General features: G+C 35.4%; 1 protein-coding gene across 1 annotated transcript in view; it reads left to right on the forward strand.

Annotated features, from left to right (window-relative positions):
- Positions 1-10,266, forward strand: part of Smp_156030 (hypothetical protein) — a gene marked incomplete at both ends in the record, with an annotated part of 18,766 nt that extends 8,500 nt beyond the window's left edge. Inside the window, 4 exons of the mRNA XM_018796470.1 lie at positions 260-498; positions 6,328-6,620; positions 8,885-8,978; positions 10,163-10,266. Coding sequence (XP_018651609.1) covers positions 260-498; positions 6,328-6,620; positions 8,885-8,978; positions 10,163-10,266 — 730 coding nt within the window. The remainder of the gene's footprint in view (positions 1-259; positions 499-6,327; positions 6,621-8,884; positions 8,979-10,162) is intronic.
- Between the last annotated feature and the right edge of the window lie 7,661 nt (positions 10,267-17,927).

A 17,927-nucleotide genomic window follows, 5' to 3' on the forward strand; every position in this document is an offset into this window, starting at 1 on the left:
CAGGTTTTCGATGGTGGTCTAGCTTCAATTTACTCATGATTTCAACTATGAAAAATACTGAAATCTCCACAAAACCCCTTCTTATTTCCATGATGTTTTAAATGTGTCTTACCATACTTTAAAATTAATTAAAACGTTTCTATCAATTAGATAAATACTGTTCAAGTTTCAATGTCTTTCTAAACTAACTTTATTTCCAAAAAATAAAAAAACTATCCAGAAATCAACCACCAAATGTGGAAACTATTGGTGTACTAAGTCAAGAATTCTTTGTATTGCTTTCAATATTACCATCGTTTATAACGCAGTTACCAGCAATCTGGTTTACTCATCAGTCATTACAGAATGTGATACAACATGAAAATTATAGAATAAAAGGCACATTTGAAATGAATGACAATCAAAAGATTAAATTCAGTCAGAGTGTTTTGAAACAGTTACGATATATTGATGGTAATATAGCCTCTTCTGTTGTGAAACAGGTTTTGTTTGTCAAAGGTAGGTGGTAGTAGTAATAATAATAATAGCTTAATTTAATACTGAAATTTTTGTTACAGTAAAGTTTGACCAGTAAAATTGACCAGTAAATAACAACAAACTTATAAGTCACTCAGAAGCAGCTTATATTATTCGTCTCAACTTCAATTTATGTATGCAAAAGGAATTTCGGTCCACCTGGTACAGCCATGATAATCTATTTAAGGCTATATTTCCATTTCTTTCTTTTTTTTCGCTCGTTTTGGAAATATCTGAAATGTCTAAATTCACTTATTATTACTTGTTTGAATCTTCCGATTGATGTTTAGGACTGTAACTGGTCAGTCTCTTATTGGCATACATGTGCATACTGTGCGTATTGTCTCAATATAGCCTTATTTCACAAACATTGTAAACAAAGATGGATAGTGGCTAGCAGTGGAATCCAGTTTGACGCGCGTTTCATCCTATTTGGGACTCGTCAGCTTGTGAAATAATGCTTTATCGAGGCAATATGCACAGTATGCACATATGCCAATAATAGACTGACCAGTTGCAGTCCTAAACGTCAATGAAAAGATTCAACCAAACAATACCAAGTTAATTCAAATTTCACCCCATTGCACAAGCAAGTGGCTATCAGGACTCAGTATCTGAGTGGATAACGCGATGGCGTTTGAAGCGAACGTTACTGGGTTCGAGTCTCAGAGTGAACATCAACAAGTCTGAGATGCAGGTACATCCAGCTGACGAGTCCCAAATAGGACTTGACGCACATCCTGGATTCCACTGCTAGACACTACCCATCTTTGCTTACAGTATCTGAAATGTCGTTTCGATTGACTGACCCATAATCTGTAGAATTTTTCTTCGTTTACTTCCATTCAATCCTTATAAAACTTCTATCGTTCACTTAGGACAAGTTTTCATTTCTAACTTGTAGTTATCATAACAAGTCTTATTATTTCAACATAACTCGGTAAAATGTTTAACCACATATTCATTCAGCCATTCAGGTATTTAAGTTCTTTCATACCCACTTTAATTATTACTGTTTTTATAGTTTACATCAAGGACTGATCCTATTTGTAATAACACTGAAAATCAGGAGTCTCTGGACAGCTGCTGCTTCATCCTAATACAAGATTACTCAGCAATGATTATCCACGACCTCATGGAGAATAAGCTATCCAGTGTTTACTGGTTTAAGAATATTCACAAAACTCTATTACTAATATTATTATCATTGTTTCCAGTACTATTCAATTTACTCTTCAGTAATTATTATCACTTCAGTCATTTTGTTAACTGTCATTATAACAGTTAGCACATATTTATCATACTTGGTCATGTCATATTCTTTCACTAGCTTCGTCTGTTCATCTATAATTCCAACCTACATCAATGTGAAAAAACCACGTCTGTAACCCTCCTGTGGTTCCTGTCGATCCGAAGCCCGGATAGAGGAGGATGGTTGGGCATGTGGTCAACAACCCCATCCTGTAAAAAACGTCCTTGCTAAAAATTGCTAACCGGGAAAAACAATCTGAACTATTTAAACTTTGCCCCGGGAGCTGAAGGACCTTCATTTAGAAAAACTATGACGTCTCATGGTGAAAGCCGAGGTTCTTCGAAAATCACCAGGCCGATTCTCCCATCCGACAACCAGGACAACAATGAGTATTGGTTTATGGAATGTCTGGTCAATGTGGTAGATTGGGAAGACCGGTGGGATAGCTACGAAAATCGGAAGGCACAACTTGGAGGTGTTCGAAATCAGTGAAACCCATTGGACCCAAGCTGAACAGAAAAATATAGACCTGGGAGAGATGCTGCCCTACACTGATAACGAAGAAGAAAATGCTCCACACACTCAGGGATTATCTCTGATTCTGTCCAACGTAGCACGTAAATGACTTATAGGATGAGAATCTCATGGACCCAGGATCATCAAATCAACCTTCAAATCAAAGAAGGAGGGAATCAAAATGAATGTTATCCAGTCTTATGCACTCACCAATAAAATCAAAGACGACGATAAAGATCAGTTTTACGAAAGGCTGCAATCGATCAGGGCAAAGTGCTCAGGGTAAGACATGATTATCGTAATGGAAGATCTAAACGCCAAAGTCTGAACAAACAACATCGGATATGGAGATATCATGGGACGACATGAACTGGGAGTAAGGGACGAAAATGATGAGTGATTTTCAAATTTACGTGCTTCCAACAAAATAGTTATAGATGGCCCTGTATTGCCCAACCAGCGCAGAGGCTATATACGCGTGACCATGTGAGAGCATTTGGAGAGGGAGAGCGGACTCTCCCCACTCTCGGTCGTACCAGGGCATTTGGGGGCGGATTAGTTTTTAACAATAATTAATTTAATCACTTACTGTGTGAACACAATATAATACAATTAAACATCAACAATCAACAAACATAACTAATTGACTAAGTCACCTAACTACTCTCAAAAATATGATTACCTGTTATAGTCGATTAATTTCACATGTCAATCGCATTTTAATCGATTGAGTTATGGCTCTCCATATCGATTCTATTCACTGAGTCTTCAAATGTTCAGTTTTACAATTAAGATAGTCTCTCATATTTTGTGTAGACAAATATGTTTCTCTTCTCTCATTGATCAATCATGGTTTACTTTACAGAAGTACTTCAATAGTTCTGATCATTTAGTAGAATATTGATGTAGACAAGTGTTGATCTATTTCAGATATTGATACCATATCGAATTTGGCCAATGAAGAAGATATTTGTTCAGAAATCTTCTATACATTTATCGAACCAATAATTACATCTGTTTTCATTGGTGAGTAAAACTTTTTTAACTAATTTATTACCATTCTTGTAGTCACAACAAAGGATTCACAACAGAAAATATAGGAAACTAGGAGAAGTTTGCCTTTCACCTTGACAGATTAAATCACGTGTTCATTTTGGTTAGAAAACAAAAACATTGAAAGCCAAGGAGCACTGGACAACAGTTTAGTACTTTTATGAAACTATTCAGCAATGTGCATCTACCACCTCACCATAGATAGAATCAAGATAATTCTGTCTATCAGCGAACATTCATATTTTAGATCGTTGAACCAGCATTTAATAGTATACATGTTCACTATATTGGGTGACCATCTTTCATTCCATATGGTAGATAACTGTCTCACACCTGATGTGGTTGAACTCCATTGATCACTGTTTCTCACTAGAACTCTTAGAATAGTATCTCATTGTCACTTTTGATTAACTTTTTAATAGTTGTAGAGTGTTGTTAATCCTCATTAGAAAAGCTTCAAGATAACTTTATTTCTTATGATATTTGTTCCTTGAATAATATACTTGGTACATCAAATACACTGTAGTCGCTTCCCAATAGATTGTAAGCTTCTCATTGTAGAATGTAAATAAATTATGCAGTTAACATAGATAAATAATTTATGAAAACGTGTCTTCAAGAAAAAAATATATTATAATATATAGATAGTTGGGCAACAGGTACCTCAGATGTTTGGTAAAGCTGTATTGGTTCAAAAACGTTTTAATTTGTTTAAGTATATTCCTGTTAGGACGGCTTCAAAAAAGCACGAGGAAACCTTTAGAGGCTCTAAAGTAGTCGAAAATATTCTAACCAACCAGAACCTGATAGAACCCTCTCGAGTATCAATGTTCCATGCTGTAATTGAACAATTGTATAACCTTTCTACTTGCGGACTATCCGGATTATAATAATGGTATAGCCAATAGTAAAAACTATAAGTACCCCTGTTCTTCTGTACATTTTTGATTCGTACATAATAATCACTTCCCCAGTTTCTTCCGTCTTTTGATTAGCGATTGTGGGTTTCTATACGTTCGAGTGCTGATAGTTGTATACCGTATTCTGCCGTAATCATGTAGAGGACGTAATAATTTCATGTTTCTTATTTAGCTAAAGTTATTTATTTTACTACTTTTGAATCTATCTAGTTTAATCTAAGCATAATCTATTCAGTATTGAAGACCTCACGATTTGTACCATCTAATATATGCGCTATATCTCTATTAAATGTCTATCAATTTAAATGACTTGAAACAGAATTATGGTCCTGAAGTATCATGAATTGACTGAAGTTAAAGAATTTAAAACATTGAATACCAGCTCGCTGGACTGAAAGTTAAGGACTTCTTTAAAATCTTGAAGGCTCTAGGTTCAACACTGTGTGGGATCGCTGATGTACGCTTCTGATGAAGCTCGTACTGGAAAAAAAAATAGCTTCACAGTAATTCCTAGTTCGGAATGGTTACTTCATTAAAGTCACCAAGTGTTGTGAAACTCCAAAGTTGTAAACGTTTCTACATTATACGTAGACCACAAAAATTATTGGATGAGTTTTAATGTTAGGTAGGAGAAATATTTCATAAGATTTGCACAGATTTCCCATGGTCATGTAAATATTGAATAGTCTGCTTGATATGACTTGAAATCTATAAACGGCGAAACTATAATTTATGGACGAACCAATCAGATTCAGGATAACAAGTCTTGGATTTTGGCGCGAAATTCATTCATTCACTAGGCTAAATAGTGTTTTGGTATTATAACTGATGTTCTTTCGTGATGAAAACAATAAATCTAATTCCTAACCCTAACTATCAACTGTTAATCATAATCTTTATTCCTTACATTGGTTTATAACCCTCACTTAACTCTAGTAAGTAGATATGTTTCCTCAAAGTCACTTAAGCGTCACTCAAAGTCGTCCACAAATTACTTGTTGAAGTTATACATTCGGATGAATTTATATAACATTTGTCACAGATTTAGAAGTGATTACTGAATAGTGTTTCGATGAATAAATTTTAAACATTCAAAGATGTGCAACCTGTAGTGAATATTGTCATGGAGTCTGTCAAAACCATTGAACTGAATAATGAATAAAATAAAATCGGATTCCATGTGGTTAGGTGTTTTTTATCAGCTGTCCGTAGACTAATTATCAAATCGTTTACTATGTACAGATTCATTCAATTGGTTTCGACCCATAGCCTAAGTGTGAATACTGATGGTGCTACCCGGTTAACCAAACCAAACGAAGTGGGTCGGGGTTGAAACCTGTCATTTAGAGATTGTAAGTCAAACTTCCTAACTACTGACTCACTATTCTATTCGGGTTTTTTTAATAAACATAATTAGATACTTAGGATGAGGAAAATGATTTTTCTGTGAGAATGCTGTCTATTTGAACACACATGAGTTTCGGGAAATCTAACAGCTGAATTTTAAGTTGTTTAGATAGCTCTATCATAAGGAATATTTTGTATTTCTTAAATCACTAAATGATCTTAGTTAAAATACCATTGAAAACGTGATAAAAAAAAATCTAGAATCTCCTCAAAACCCTATACCGTTGATAATCATATGTTCACTAGCTACGAGGTACGAGATATAATTCCTGAAGTGCCGGTGAGAAACTATGACCACTGAAGTTCAACTATGTCAAATATGAGTTAGTCATCCGCCTCAAACAATAAAAGATGGTCAAGCAATAACTTAAATGAATTGAATTTTAACATGTACACCATCGGATGTCGTTTAAGCAGCTTAGAGGTTAAGAGTAGCGAGACTGTGTATGGATATTTCTGAGGAGTCTTATCCAGTGCTTCCGGTTTTCAGTGGTAGTTGAGAACTACTAAAACTCCATAAAACTCTATACTGAAAATAATTTGTGACTGAATATACATAGTACTCTTGCAATATATATTTACATTTCTTACAATCTTGTTTAACTTAATATAGAACAAAAATCCCTTTACTTACAAGTAAATACTTTTCAAACTTTCCTTTAGATTATTTATCTCAGTCTACTTTATTGTATATATGGGATCAGTTAATGTTATGTATTGTTGGAGCTGAACCGATTGAATCAAGTTTATCATATATTTTAAGTTGTTTCACAGCTATTTTCATTTTTCTATGCTGGATTCGAATTCCAAGTCATCCCATGTCTGATATAAACCAATATGAACAGATAAATACAATCAGTGAACGAAAAGAAATAAGTAGGAAAGAAATTGCTTCATTAAATGAACAGTTCCTTATAATTGGTCCAGAATTAGAAAAAGATGATTTCCAGTTTTTGGTAAATAATATATTCGTGAAAATCATGTTTATATTAAAGATGAAGTCAGGGAATTTAACTATCAATGAATTTGAATTCATTTGGTATTGTTTGGTTGAATCTTCCCATTGATGTTTAGGACTGCAATTGATCAATCTCTAATTGGCCATATGTGCGATATGCACAGTATGCACATATGGGAAATAAGAGACTGACCAATTGCAGTCCTAAACGTCAATAGGAAGATTCAACCATTGCACTACCAAGTGGCTATCAGGACTCACTAGCTAAGTGGATAACACGATGGCGTTTGAAGCGAACGGTACTGGGTTCGAGTCCCAGAGTGAACATTAACTCTGAAATGCTGGTACATCCAGCTGACGAGCCCCAAATAGGATGAAACGCGCGTCCTGGATCCCACTGCTAGCCACTATCCATCTTTGCTTATATCAATGGATTTGCCCTAATTATTATATTAAGAAAGCTTATGAACCTCTATATTAACCCTGTTACTACAAAAATTGTAGAAGTACAATGAAATGGATAGAGAGATCTTTCCCAAAGAAAATCGACTTGTTTATAAATAATCTATTGATTCTAACAGTAATTTTCATTACTTTAAAGCTAATGGAGTAAATCAAAATGAAATTCTAAACAATACATAGAAATATCCATATTAAAGGCTTGCTTAATTGAAATATTTACTTAAGTAGAGTAAAATTACTTTCAACCACCATCTTATCTCAACATAGTGCAGGCAATGTCGAGTCACCTAGACTAATGACCACATCGCAACTTGATCGATAGGATTCCATCTGTACTAAGAAGGACCTGACACATATGACATTGATCATCACTCAGTGATCAATCAATTATAGAAAACATGGTGATATTCAAAGTTCAAAAAAGTCTATCATGGACTATAATGTGAATTTATGGAAGAGCAGAGAATTCTGTATATGTGTTTTTCACATCAGCTTTAGACTAAGTCTCAAATTGCTTAAATGCTTCATAATACCAATCGACAGAAATAACTAAAACTAAGCTTTTATTTGAGATTAATCGGTTGAATGTTGAGTGTTTAAACTGTTTATGGTCACTAATTCATGTAAAAGAGGAAATACGACTTTAAAAAGTTAGATGGATTTAGGTAACCAGAATGAAACTATGGCCCATAGTTTTGTACCATTTGAAGCTCAGCAACAATGCATACCTACAACTTTATTGAAATAATACTCCCTAGTAAGTTTAAATCCGGGTCACTCAGTTTCATAAATCATGCTGCAAACGACTTGATGCACTATTAAGATATTTACAGTATTTGATCATTGAGTAGTAGTAGTCTATATCCTGCTTAATAAGTTTCTTTCTAATAATTTAATGAAAAGCACATTAGATAACAACGTGAGAGATAAAAATAATTGTCTATGGGATTATATGTCTAACAGTTCCTAATAGTTAAGACATATGAACGTGTAGTGTCGGTTGTTATGTTAAGCCCATATACCTTATTCTAGCTTCTGGGCAAGCCAATTTACCTATCCATCTTGAGTCACGTTTTCACCTTGTTAATTATTCACTTATCAATCCTGAATGTTTTTTTTAATACAAGCGTACGTGTGTACACTTCTCATCCTATTCATCACACGTCTGTAACTTATTCTTATCTGACTATGAATACTGACTAACGCTTGATAAAAGCGAGTTGGCTTACGCGCCATCTTCAATGTGTGTCATTTTCGTTTCGCTCTCTCCTACTCGCTTCATCACTCTGATTTCTTGTCTAGATCAGTGAGTGTACAAAATATATGTATTCGAAATGCATTCTTGTATTTGACTTCTTTAAGTCCGTTATTCATCAACACGGATCAAGTCATGTATTACATACGAGGATAGACAGAATATGTATTTTGAAAACAATCATTCATACGGTCTAATTAGGGTCAGATCTATGGCACCTATAACGGATAGGAGAGTTCAAAACTAATATCTAGAAAGGAATGTACACAAAAATCTTAGGACTGTGTTCTTACCTTCTGAGCCATTGTTGTATTCATAACGACATGGGAAAAAACTTGATGGGAAATCAATAGCATAATTATGCTAAGGCTCAAATTTCAAAAGACCGGAATATTAGTTCCACAAAAGAGGTATGGATTTCAACCATATTATCTTATGTCAACAGAATAGTAGTCATATTTTCCCATTGAACTCGTCTTAGTATGTTATATTTAAAATAGTATTTATATATTTCAAAATATCCCTTCACTTTTATAATCCCACAGATAAAGAAATATTTCTTCATGGATATTTTCTGTCTATTAACTGGTACACAACAATATAACGCTAATAGTTGTCTTTTATCAAATGATGAACTTCGTAAGTGATACATAGTTAGTTGAATATATATTCAACATATTATTGTTTTGATGAAAATCAATAAAGAGTTTGATAGTAATCTCTGAATGTTCTTGCAATGGATGGATTCATATGTATATGTATATCAGATTTTGTAATGTTAAATAGAAGCTTTAGAATGTTCTCCCGATTATGTAATAAGTCATTGGGCATGGTATTAAAATTAGTTGATACTAACTTTTCTGATTTAGCTACTATACGATCAACCAGGTCTGTTGTGAGATATTAACTCACTGAAGATAATTGGTGAACGGTTGCTCAATTTCGTGGATTGGTTGAAGTTAGACATTAACACCATTGGATGCTGGCTCAGTAGTCTAGTGGTTAAGTGCTCGCGCGCGAGAGTGATAGGTCCTGGGTTCAAATCTCGTGAGGCGGGATCTTGGATGCGCACTGCTGAGGAGTCCCATAATAGGACGAAACGGGCGTCCAGTGCTTCCAGGTTTTCCATGGTGGTCTAGCTTCAATTGACTAATGATCTCAACTATATAAACCGATGCGATTATTGTTGTTGATTTTGGTGAAGCTTAGCTTTAAAACTTTCATTAGTTACAGGGACGAAATAGTCAAGAATTGAATTAGATCATGTTCTAAACTTATAACTGTTCTTATTTGTATCAAGTTCAGTAAAGTTCATTGATTAAAACGTACTAAAAAAGGATAGATCATAACAACCCAATATATATTATAAGCAAAGATCGATAGTGGCTAGCAGTGGAATCCAGGACGCGCGTTTCGTCCTATTTGGGACTCAGTAGCTGAGTGGATTACGTGATGGCGTTTGAAGCGAATGGTACTGGATTGTAGTCCCAGAGTGAACATCAACTCTGAGATGCAGGTACATCCAGCTGACGAGTTCCAAATAGGACTTGACGCGCATTCTGGATTCCACTGCTAGCCACTATCCATCTTTGCTTACAATTCTTGTGAAATAAGGCTATATCGAGGCAATACGCACAGTATGCACATATCCCAATTAGAGACTGACAAGTTGCAGTCCTAAACATCAATGGGAAGATTCAAACAAGTAATAATAAGTGAATTTTAACCCAATATATTCACTATTTATTTGTTCATCATTACCTTTTTTTATTTTTATGAAAATTCAATCCAATTTTTCATTTTTTTCTCAACTTAAACACCAGTAACATCAACTGGATGGTCATCAACACTACAAAAGTCTTATCTTATAGATCCTAGTAAACGTAAAGAACAAAGATTATTACATTATGCAGAGTTGGAAAGGTGATTATCTTTAAACTGTATGGATATATATTTTTTTAATATTTAAAACCTAGTAAAACGTTCATTCATTGTTAAACAAACTGTAAACACGTTTCAACTTGGCAAAAGTATACAGAAAATTGATTGAGTTTGCAACAATTTATTAAATGATTGATATCTACTACATTCGTAAATATCAATCATTTAATAGTTGAATTCATTAGTCCATTAAGCCTAGACAACCATGGAAAACCTGGAAGCACTGGATGGCTGTTTCGTTCTAGTACGAGACTCCTCAGCAGCGGGCATTTACGATCACATATGCGGGACTCGAACCCAGGACCTTCGGTTTCGCGAGCGAACACGGTGTCTGGCAGAGACAAGTATCTACCTCATACAATTGATAAATGGTTGCGTAATATCAAAGATTGATTGAATTTAGACATTAACACCGTTGGATATTGGCTTAGTGGTTTAGAAGTTAAACGATGACATGCGAGACCGAATGTCTTGGGTTCAAGTCCCTCATGGAGGATCTTGCGTGAGCGCTACTTAGGAGTCCTATACTAGAACGAAACAGTCATCCAGTGCTTCCAGGTTTGCCATAGCGGTCTAGTTTAGACAGACTCATGAAATTAACTGTTTAAATTTATCAAGCGATCTGGATGTACGAAATAATTAAAATCATCAAAAACTTCAATAATAATTTGATTCATAAAACCGTAAATTGATCAATCAATCTATACTGTTTTATTTATTCAAAATTACAGATATCTGAACATTATAGATTCGGATTAATTATTGTTGACTTTAAATTGTAGATTACGAAATACTGAAGATCATCTAATGAAAATGCAACACCAACTAGATACTTATAAAACGAAATTAAAAGAAGCATCAGATGAGATTTCCAATAGTAAACGTTTACTTAGTCAATATGCAACAAAACAAGATTATTCACCTAACAAGGTATGTTTACATAAAATTTTATGGAGTACTGAATACATTAAACTCCACCTGTAGCCCCTCCGGGAGTTACTGCCACTTCCAAGCCCGGATAAAAGAGGAGGGTTGGGCATGGGGTTAGCAACCCCATCCCGTGGAAATCTAACTCTCTAAAAATACGCTAACCAGGAAAAATGCAGTGTTCATCATACTATGCCTCAGGAACGTGGATATGTCGACTAACATGAAAGCTATTTTAATAGAATTATGGAAATAATGTTTAATCATTTAATATTTAGTTAAACTCAAGTACTTCCTTGATTGTTTTGCATAAATGTATGGCAATTAGTTCATTCATTCACTTCTTTTTAAAAGATTGTTTGACCTTAAGAAAAAACGGATTAGTTACACTTCCTTTTTCTCGTACAGTTTATGAATCAAAACTTAACAATATTACATTAAAATAGACAAGAACTGGTTATGGTTTATTGATTGGTAATTTAGTATGTTTCATTTGTAGCTTACAGTAGAATCTAAGACTCTCGTTTCGTCCTGTTCGGAACTCCATGATGATATCCAAACTGTAACCATAACCCCGTAACTTTTGCTTCAAACGCCCATTGAATCGTCTTCTGATCTATTTATTCTTAACAGCCTTCAACTTGTTCAACGGATATGCTGATTAAATACAGTCCTAGTTATCAATAACGGGAAATCACTACCCCTTTAGCCTGTCATAGTATTACTGTAGTTTATATAAGTAATAAATCACTTGTAAATAACACTTTAATGAATGATCAATCACCCTTTAGTCGTGATTTATTCATTAGTACAATCATTCAGCTTTTAAGCATATTAATGAACACTAGTTAACTGTTATTACATTATAAGCAAAGATGGATAGTGGCTATCAGTGGAATCGAGGACGCGCGTCAAGTCCTATTCGGGACTCGTCAGCTGGATGGACCTGTATCTCAGAGTTGATGTTCACTCTGGGACTCGAACCCAGACCCTTTCGTTTCAAACGCCATCGCGTTATCCACTCAGCTGCTGAGTCCTGATAGCCACTTGCTTGTGCAGTGGGATGAAGTTTAAATTCAAATAGTATCAGGACTCAGTAGCTGAGTGGATAATGCGAGGGGCGTTTGAAGCGAAAGGAACTGGGTTCGAGTCTCACAGTGAACATTAACTCTGAGATGCAGGTACATCCGGCTGACTAGTCCCAAATAGGACAAAACGCGCGTCCTCGCTTCCACTGCTATCCACTATTCATCTTCGCTTACAATGCTTGTGAATTAAGTCTATATCGAAGCAATACGCACAGTATGCACATATACCGATCAGAGACTGACCAGTCGCAGTCCTAAACATCAATGGAAAGATTCAAACAAACAATATTAAGTGAATTTGTTATTACATTAATTTTATCAGTAGTAAAATACATTGTTATGTAATTTTAACATTATTCACTATAGTAAAACTATCATCAGTAGTTAGTGATTGAAAACAAAAGACTTTCTGAGAAATAATTCCCCGTTTTAGAAACCTTGATAAAGTAATAAGATTCACACTAATCGATTAGAATTCAAACCTCTAGAGATTGATTTGGTTTAACCGTGAAGTTTTTATTGTTTTTCTGAAAACAAAATCAGCCCAAACTCCGGATGGTGATGAACTGTTAGAATACCTTCACTTGTGAATTATTTTATTGATACTAAGTTTCATTGGTTGTTATTCATGCGTATCTGTTCGTTGTAATAGTGTTCTTTTTTTCTTTGGAATCATGAACCGTTCAACGTTAGACCATCATCGAAAAACTGGAAGCACTTGTTGGCTGTTTCGTTCTAGTATGGGACTCCACAACAGTGCCCATCCACGACTCATAGGCATGATTAGAATCCAGAACCTTCAGTTTCACGCAAACGTTTAACCTCTAGGCCAGTGAGTCGGCACCCAAAAATGTTAACGTCTAACTTCAACCAATCAGCGATTCTGCACGACCATCTTCTATGTTCTTCAGTGGTTAACTGCGTCACACCCAACACGGTTGAAATCCACTGGTCACTGCATCACATAAGACCTCCGAGAATTTTCTCTCAAGGCTAGTCCTAATTGTGTGTGCAACTGATGCAGACAGATATAACTAATATGTTTCACCAGTCGAGAATGGAATGCCTGATGGCAGAAGGTTGAGAAAATTAAAGAGAACGAGAACAGAGGCTTATTGTTATGGGAACGAAAGGACAACGAAGTCTGAGATAAATGATGAATATTTTGCAAATGAAGTATTTACTGTATGGTACTCAGATTTCATTAAGACATTCTGTAATGTTGTATTGAAGTACATTCGATTGTCCCCATTGGTGTTCTCGTTCACGACATAGTTAGCACTTTTATTGTCTTTGTCCTTAGTCTTATTACTTGCTTTATGGTTGTTTATGATTTTCCTAGTTGAATAATAACTTGGGTTTTATTTAACTATGTTTACTGATTGCTGATTGACCTGAATGTCAAATTACTAAAAATTCCCTGGTATTCTTTATGTTTCCATCGTCCGAAATTTCCACTTTCCTCAGTCAAATACTTACGTTACTTACTTACTTTCGCCTGTTACTCCCAATGGAGCATAGGCCGCCGACCAGCATTCTCCAACCCACTCTGTCCTGGGCCTTCTTTTCTAGTTCTATCCAGTTCTTGTTCATTCTTCTCAAGTCTGTCTCTATTTCTCGGCGTAATGTGTTCTTTGGTCTTCCTCTTCTCCTTTGACCTTCAAGATTCCATGTGAGGGCTTGTCTTGTGACACAATTGGGTGATTTCCTCAATGTGTGTCCTATCCACTTCCAGCGCTTCTCCCTGATTTCTTCCTCCGCTGGAATCTGGTTTGTTGTCTCCCACAGTAACTTGTTGCTGATAGTGTCTGGCCAACAGATTCGAAGTATATTGCGTAGACAACTGTTGATAAACACTTGTATCTTCTGGATGATGGCTTTCGTAGTTCTCCACGCCTCCGCCCCATACAGAAGCACTGTCTTGACATTTGTATTGAAAATTCTAACCTTGGTGTTGGTTGACAATTGTTTTGAGCTCCAGATGTTTTTCAGTTGTAAGTATGAATACGTATCCAAAATTGTCTACGTATACAAACCATTAATTAAAAGTACTTGACATTCGATAGTTCATTGGTACACATTCGAATGAAAATGAATCATGTCAACTGCAATAAAATATTTGTTCATTCTAATGTTTAATTTTATCATTTAACATAATTGAAATCATGCGTCAATTGAATCTAGACCACCATGGAAAACCTGGAAGCACTGGACGGCCGTTTCGTTCTATTATGGGACTCCTCAGCAGTGCTCATCCAAGATCCCGCCTCTCGAGATTCGAACCCAGGACCTATCAGTCTCGCGCCAGAGCACTTAACCGACAGACCACTGAGCTGGCCGGCATCCAACGGTGTTAATGTCTAACTTCAACCAATGCACGAAGTTCGAGCAACCATTCACCAATTGTCTTCAGTGCGTTTTTATCTCACAACAGACGTGGTTGAACCCCACTGGTCACTGCTTATTATTTAACTTAATATGTCTAATGATAAAATAAATAATTTCTTTGTTTTATCATCTCATTATTGATCAAGGTTGATGAACTTAACGATCACAAAATGAATTCATCATCATTAAATAAAATAAAATGGAAATCAAATTTACATAAACTAACACTTTTAAAAAATGTGGCACAAAATTTTGGCGCGAATACGGAAAATTCAAATCCATTAAAACAATCGCAAGTTATACAAACTGAAAATGATTGAATTATTTAAAAAAAATTAGAAAAATGATTTTTTGAAATACAGTGATGTTTTAGCAGTTTAACTATTTGACTACATTATTCTATTAAAACCTGTTATAAACTGTAGGATACTTGTTATAACGATAGGGTTTCTTGTTATAACAGTCCTTTCACTTTTTACACGAATGTGGGACGTTAATTTACCTTAGACGAATATCTACACTAGATTCCCTCCCAGTGTCGTCTATTCTACAGGACTTCAACACAACTCAGATCAAGAACACGAGATTAGCCTGACTAGGACGTCAATATATTTCCACACCAAAATACGACACAAGGAACAGTTAATCAATAACAGTCAATACATAATAAGGATAGGGGAATATATATAACACATATAACACCTGTCATCCTATCTAATGTCTGACTCAGCAAAACAACCAATCATTGTATCGGTTATATCGGTGTGAAATAGTTTTACCCCACAAGCACTGTAAAATGGTCACTCAATGAATTGATTGACGTTAACTATGCGTACCATGGATTCTGGCTGAGTAGTCTGGGAGTTATGCGTCTACGCTCGATATCGAAGGTCCTAGGTTCTATCCCTGGTGGGCACACACTGCTGAGGGAGCCTCAACTCAGTGCGAAACTGTTTTCCTGTACTTCCAAGTCTTCAACAGAAGTCTAACTAGGATCAGCTCCTGATTTGAGTATTAATGATCCTACGATATCCTTAAAACTCTATACAGGTAATTTCATATTTGTATTGTAGTCAATGTTTTATGAATTATACCAATCAAGTTGGAATTCCATCACTAATTTAAGTTACTTTCTATCGCAAGATTTATATTATAACGTTAGAGGTGGATGCAGGTGACTGATAGGCAAAACTTGAGCTTCAGTTTCGTACTTTCTATCACATGTCAGAAGTGAATTGTACGTGTTATCTAAGTGTTATGACTTCTAAAAGATAGGACGTACGCTAATTCGTTATTGATTTTATGTCCGGCTTTTATCACGTGAATTATCCACCGATTGAAATATGACTTTTCCGATCATAACACTGTGACAAATCAATGAAGTTCGACCAGTATGAGTAGTCCAGCGTCTTTATTGATCCCTTATCCGCCTAGCCCTTCCAATTGAGTCCAAAAACACCAATTGCAGCTTCTGCTAAGCATACTCCGTTTATATGCTAGACAGACAGACCGCATCGTACCATAAAATAGAAAATAATATTTGTACAAGATCAGGCCAAATGTGGCTGTGAATTTGAGATACAATAATCAATAGACTGAATATAATTTAGGAACAGTAATTCGTCTAATAACAATCCATGGGTCAAAATGAAGCTTATAATAAGATGAATATAGATATACACAATCTAGTTACTCAATAGTTAAACGATAAGAATATATATAGAATAATAGTCCACTAATAGGTCCTGGAAGTTATCCACAGTCATGTCTTCGCTAGGACATAACACTAAGAGTGAATAATGATTCATGCGGAATTCGAAACTATATTATATATTGTTACAATCGCCCGTGCTACTACCAGTGGAACAATTTAATTCACAACTAACTCCTTGTAAGAATGAGTTATTTTCACTCATCAATCATTAAGTGGTGACCATTACCATGTTTTCCTAGCCTTTATTGAAGTTCGAATTATATTAACCAAGTTTCTTAATCCGTTCGCAAGAACATTTAGTCTCTAGGCTGAAACTAATTTTAAGAGATTTTTAATTATGAAATGTCGTCAGTTTACACAATATTGTGTAAATTGTGTAATTTATATGGTCGGTCGATCAACCTTATTTTCGATTATTGTGGCCTAGTGATGGTTTCTTAATGACATAGAAAGCTCCAAGTGAACGGACCTCTACAGGTCAAATTGTATTTCAGTGAAAACAAGTTTTTATATGTTCAAATCCCTGAACAATTTAGTATTCGCACTGGGTTATAATGTACAGTAAAATAGTCAATGTTAGCTTTCATAAGGAATGTTCACATTATATGATAAGAACAGAACCGTTAGACTTGCTTTATCAGAACGACAACGGAAGGATTGTTGACATTGTGATCTTCAACAAAAAATGCGGTTCATTAGGAAATATATGAGTAAGCTTAATCTTTAATATTCTTTTATTACACCTAACGCAATAAGCCCGCCTATTCGAGACCAGCGATTTATTGATCCGACCAGTGACACACGAAACCCGTACGAGTAGTCTAGAGTACTTGTCGGTCCTGCTATCTGCCTAGCCCAGCCACTTAAGTCCAGAACACCAATAACAGCCTCTGCAATATGAATCATTATTCTCAAACATACTGGGTTTATATACCAAACAAACTGACCACATCGTACCATAAAATAGAAAATAACATTTGTAAAAGATTTGGCCAAATGTGGCTGTGAATGTGGGGAACAGTAATTAATAGACTGGGTGTAACTCAAGAATGGTAGATCGTACAGTTATAGTCTATGGGTCAAAATCAAGCTTACGATTGGAGGAACACGAATATGAATAGTTTAGTTACTTAACAATTATACAATAGGAAATATACATATCATATTGGTCCATAAATAGTCCTCAAAAGTTACTACTAATAATTCTCTTCGGGATATAACAGAGCACGAATTATTTAAATCTTAGAACAGAAATAAATTAAGTTCACTTAGTATTGTTCGTTTGAATCTTCCCATTGATGTTTAGGACTGCAACTGGTCAGTCTCTTATTGGCATATGTGAGAAGGTTCAAACAAACAATACTAAGTGAATTTCAACTTCACCCCATTGCACAAGCAAGTGGCTATCAGGACTCAGTAGCTGAGTAGATAACGTGATGGCATTTGAAGCGAACGGTACTGGGTTCGAATCCCAGAGTGAACATCAACAAGTCTGAGATGCAGGTACATCCAGCTGACGAGTCCCAAATA

This window comes from Schistosoma mansoni, chromosome 4 (genome assembly GCF_000237925.1).
Source record: "Schistosoma mansoni strain Puerto Rico chromosome 4, complete genome".
In the NCBI taxonomy this organism is placed as follows: Eukaryota; Metazoa; Platyhelminthes; class Trematoda; order Strigeidida; family Schistosomatidae; genus Schistosoma; species Schistosoma mansoni.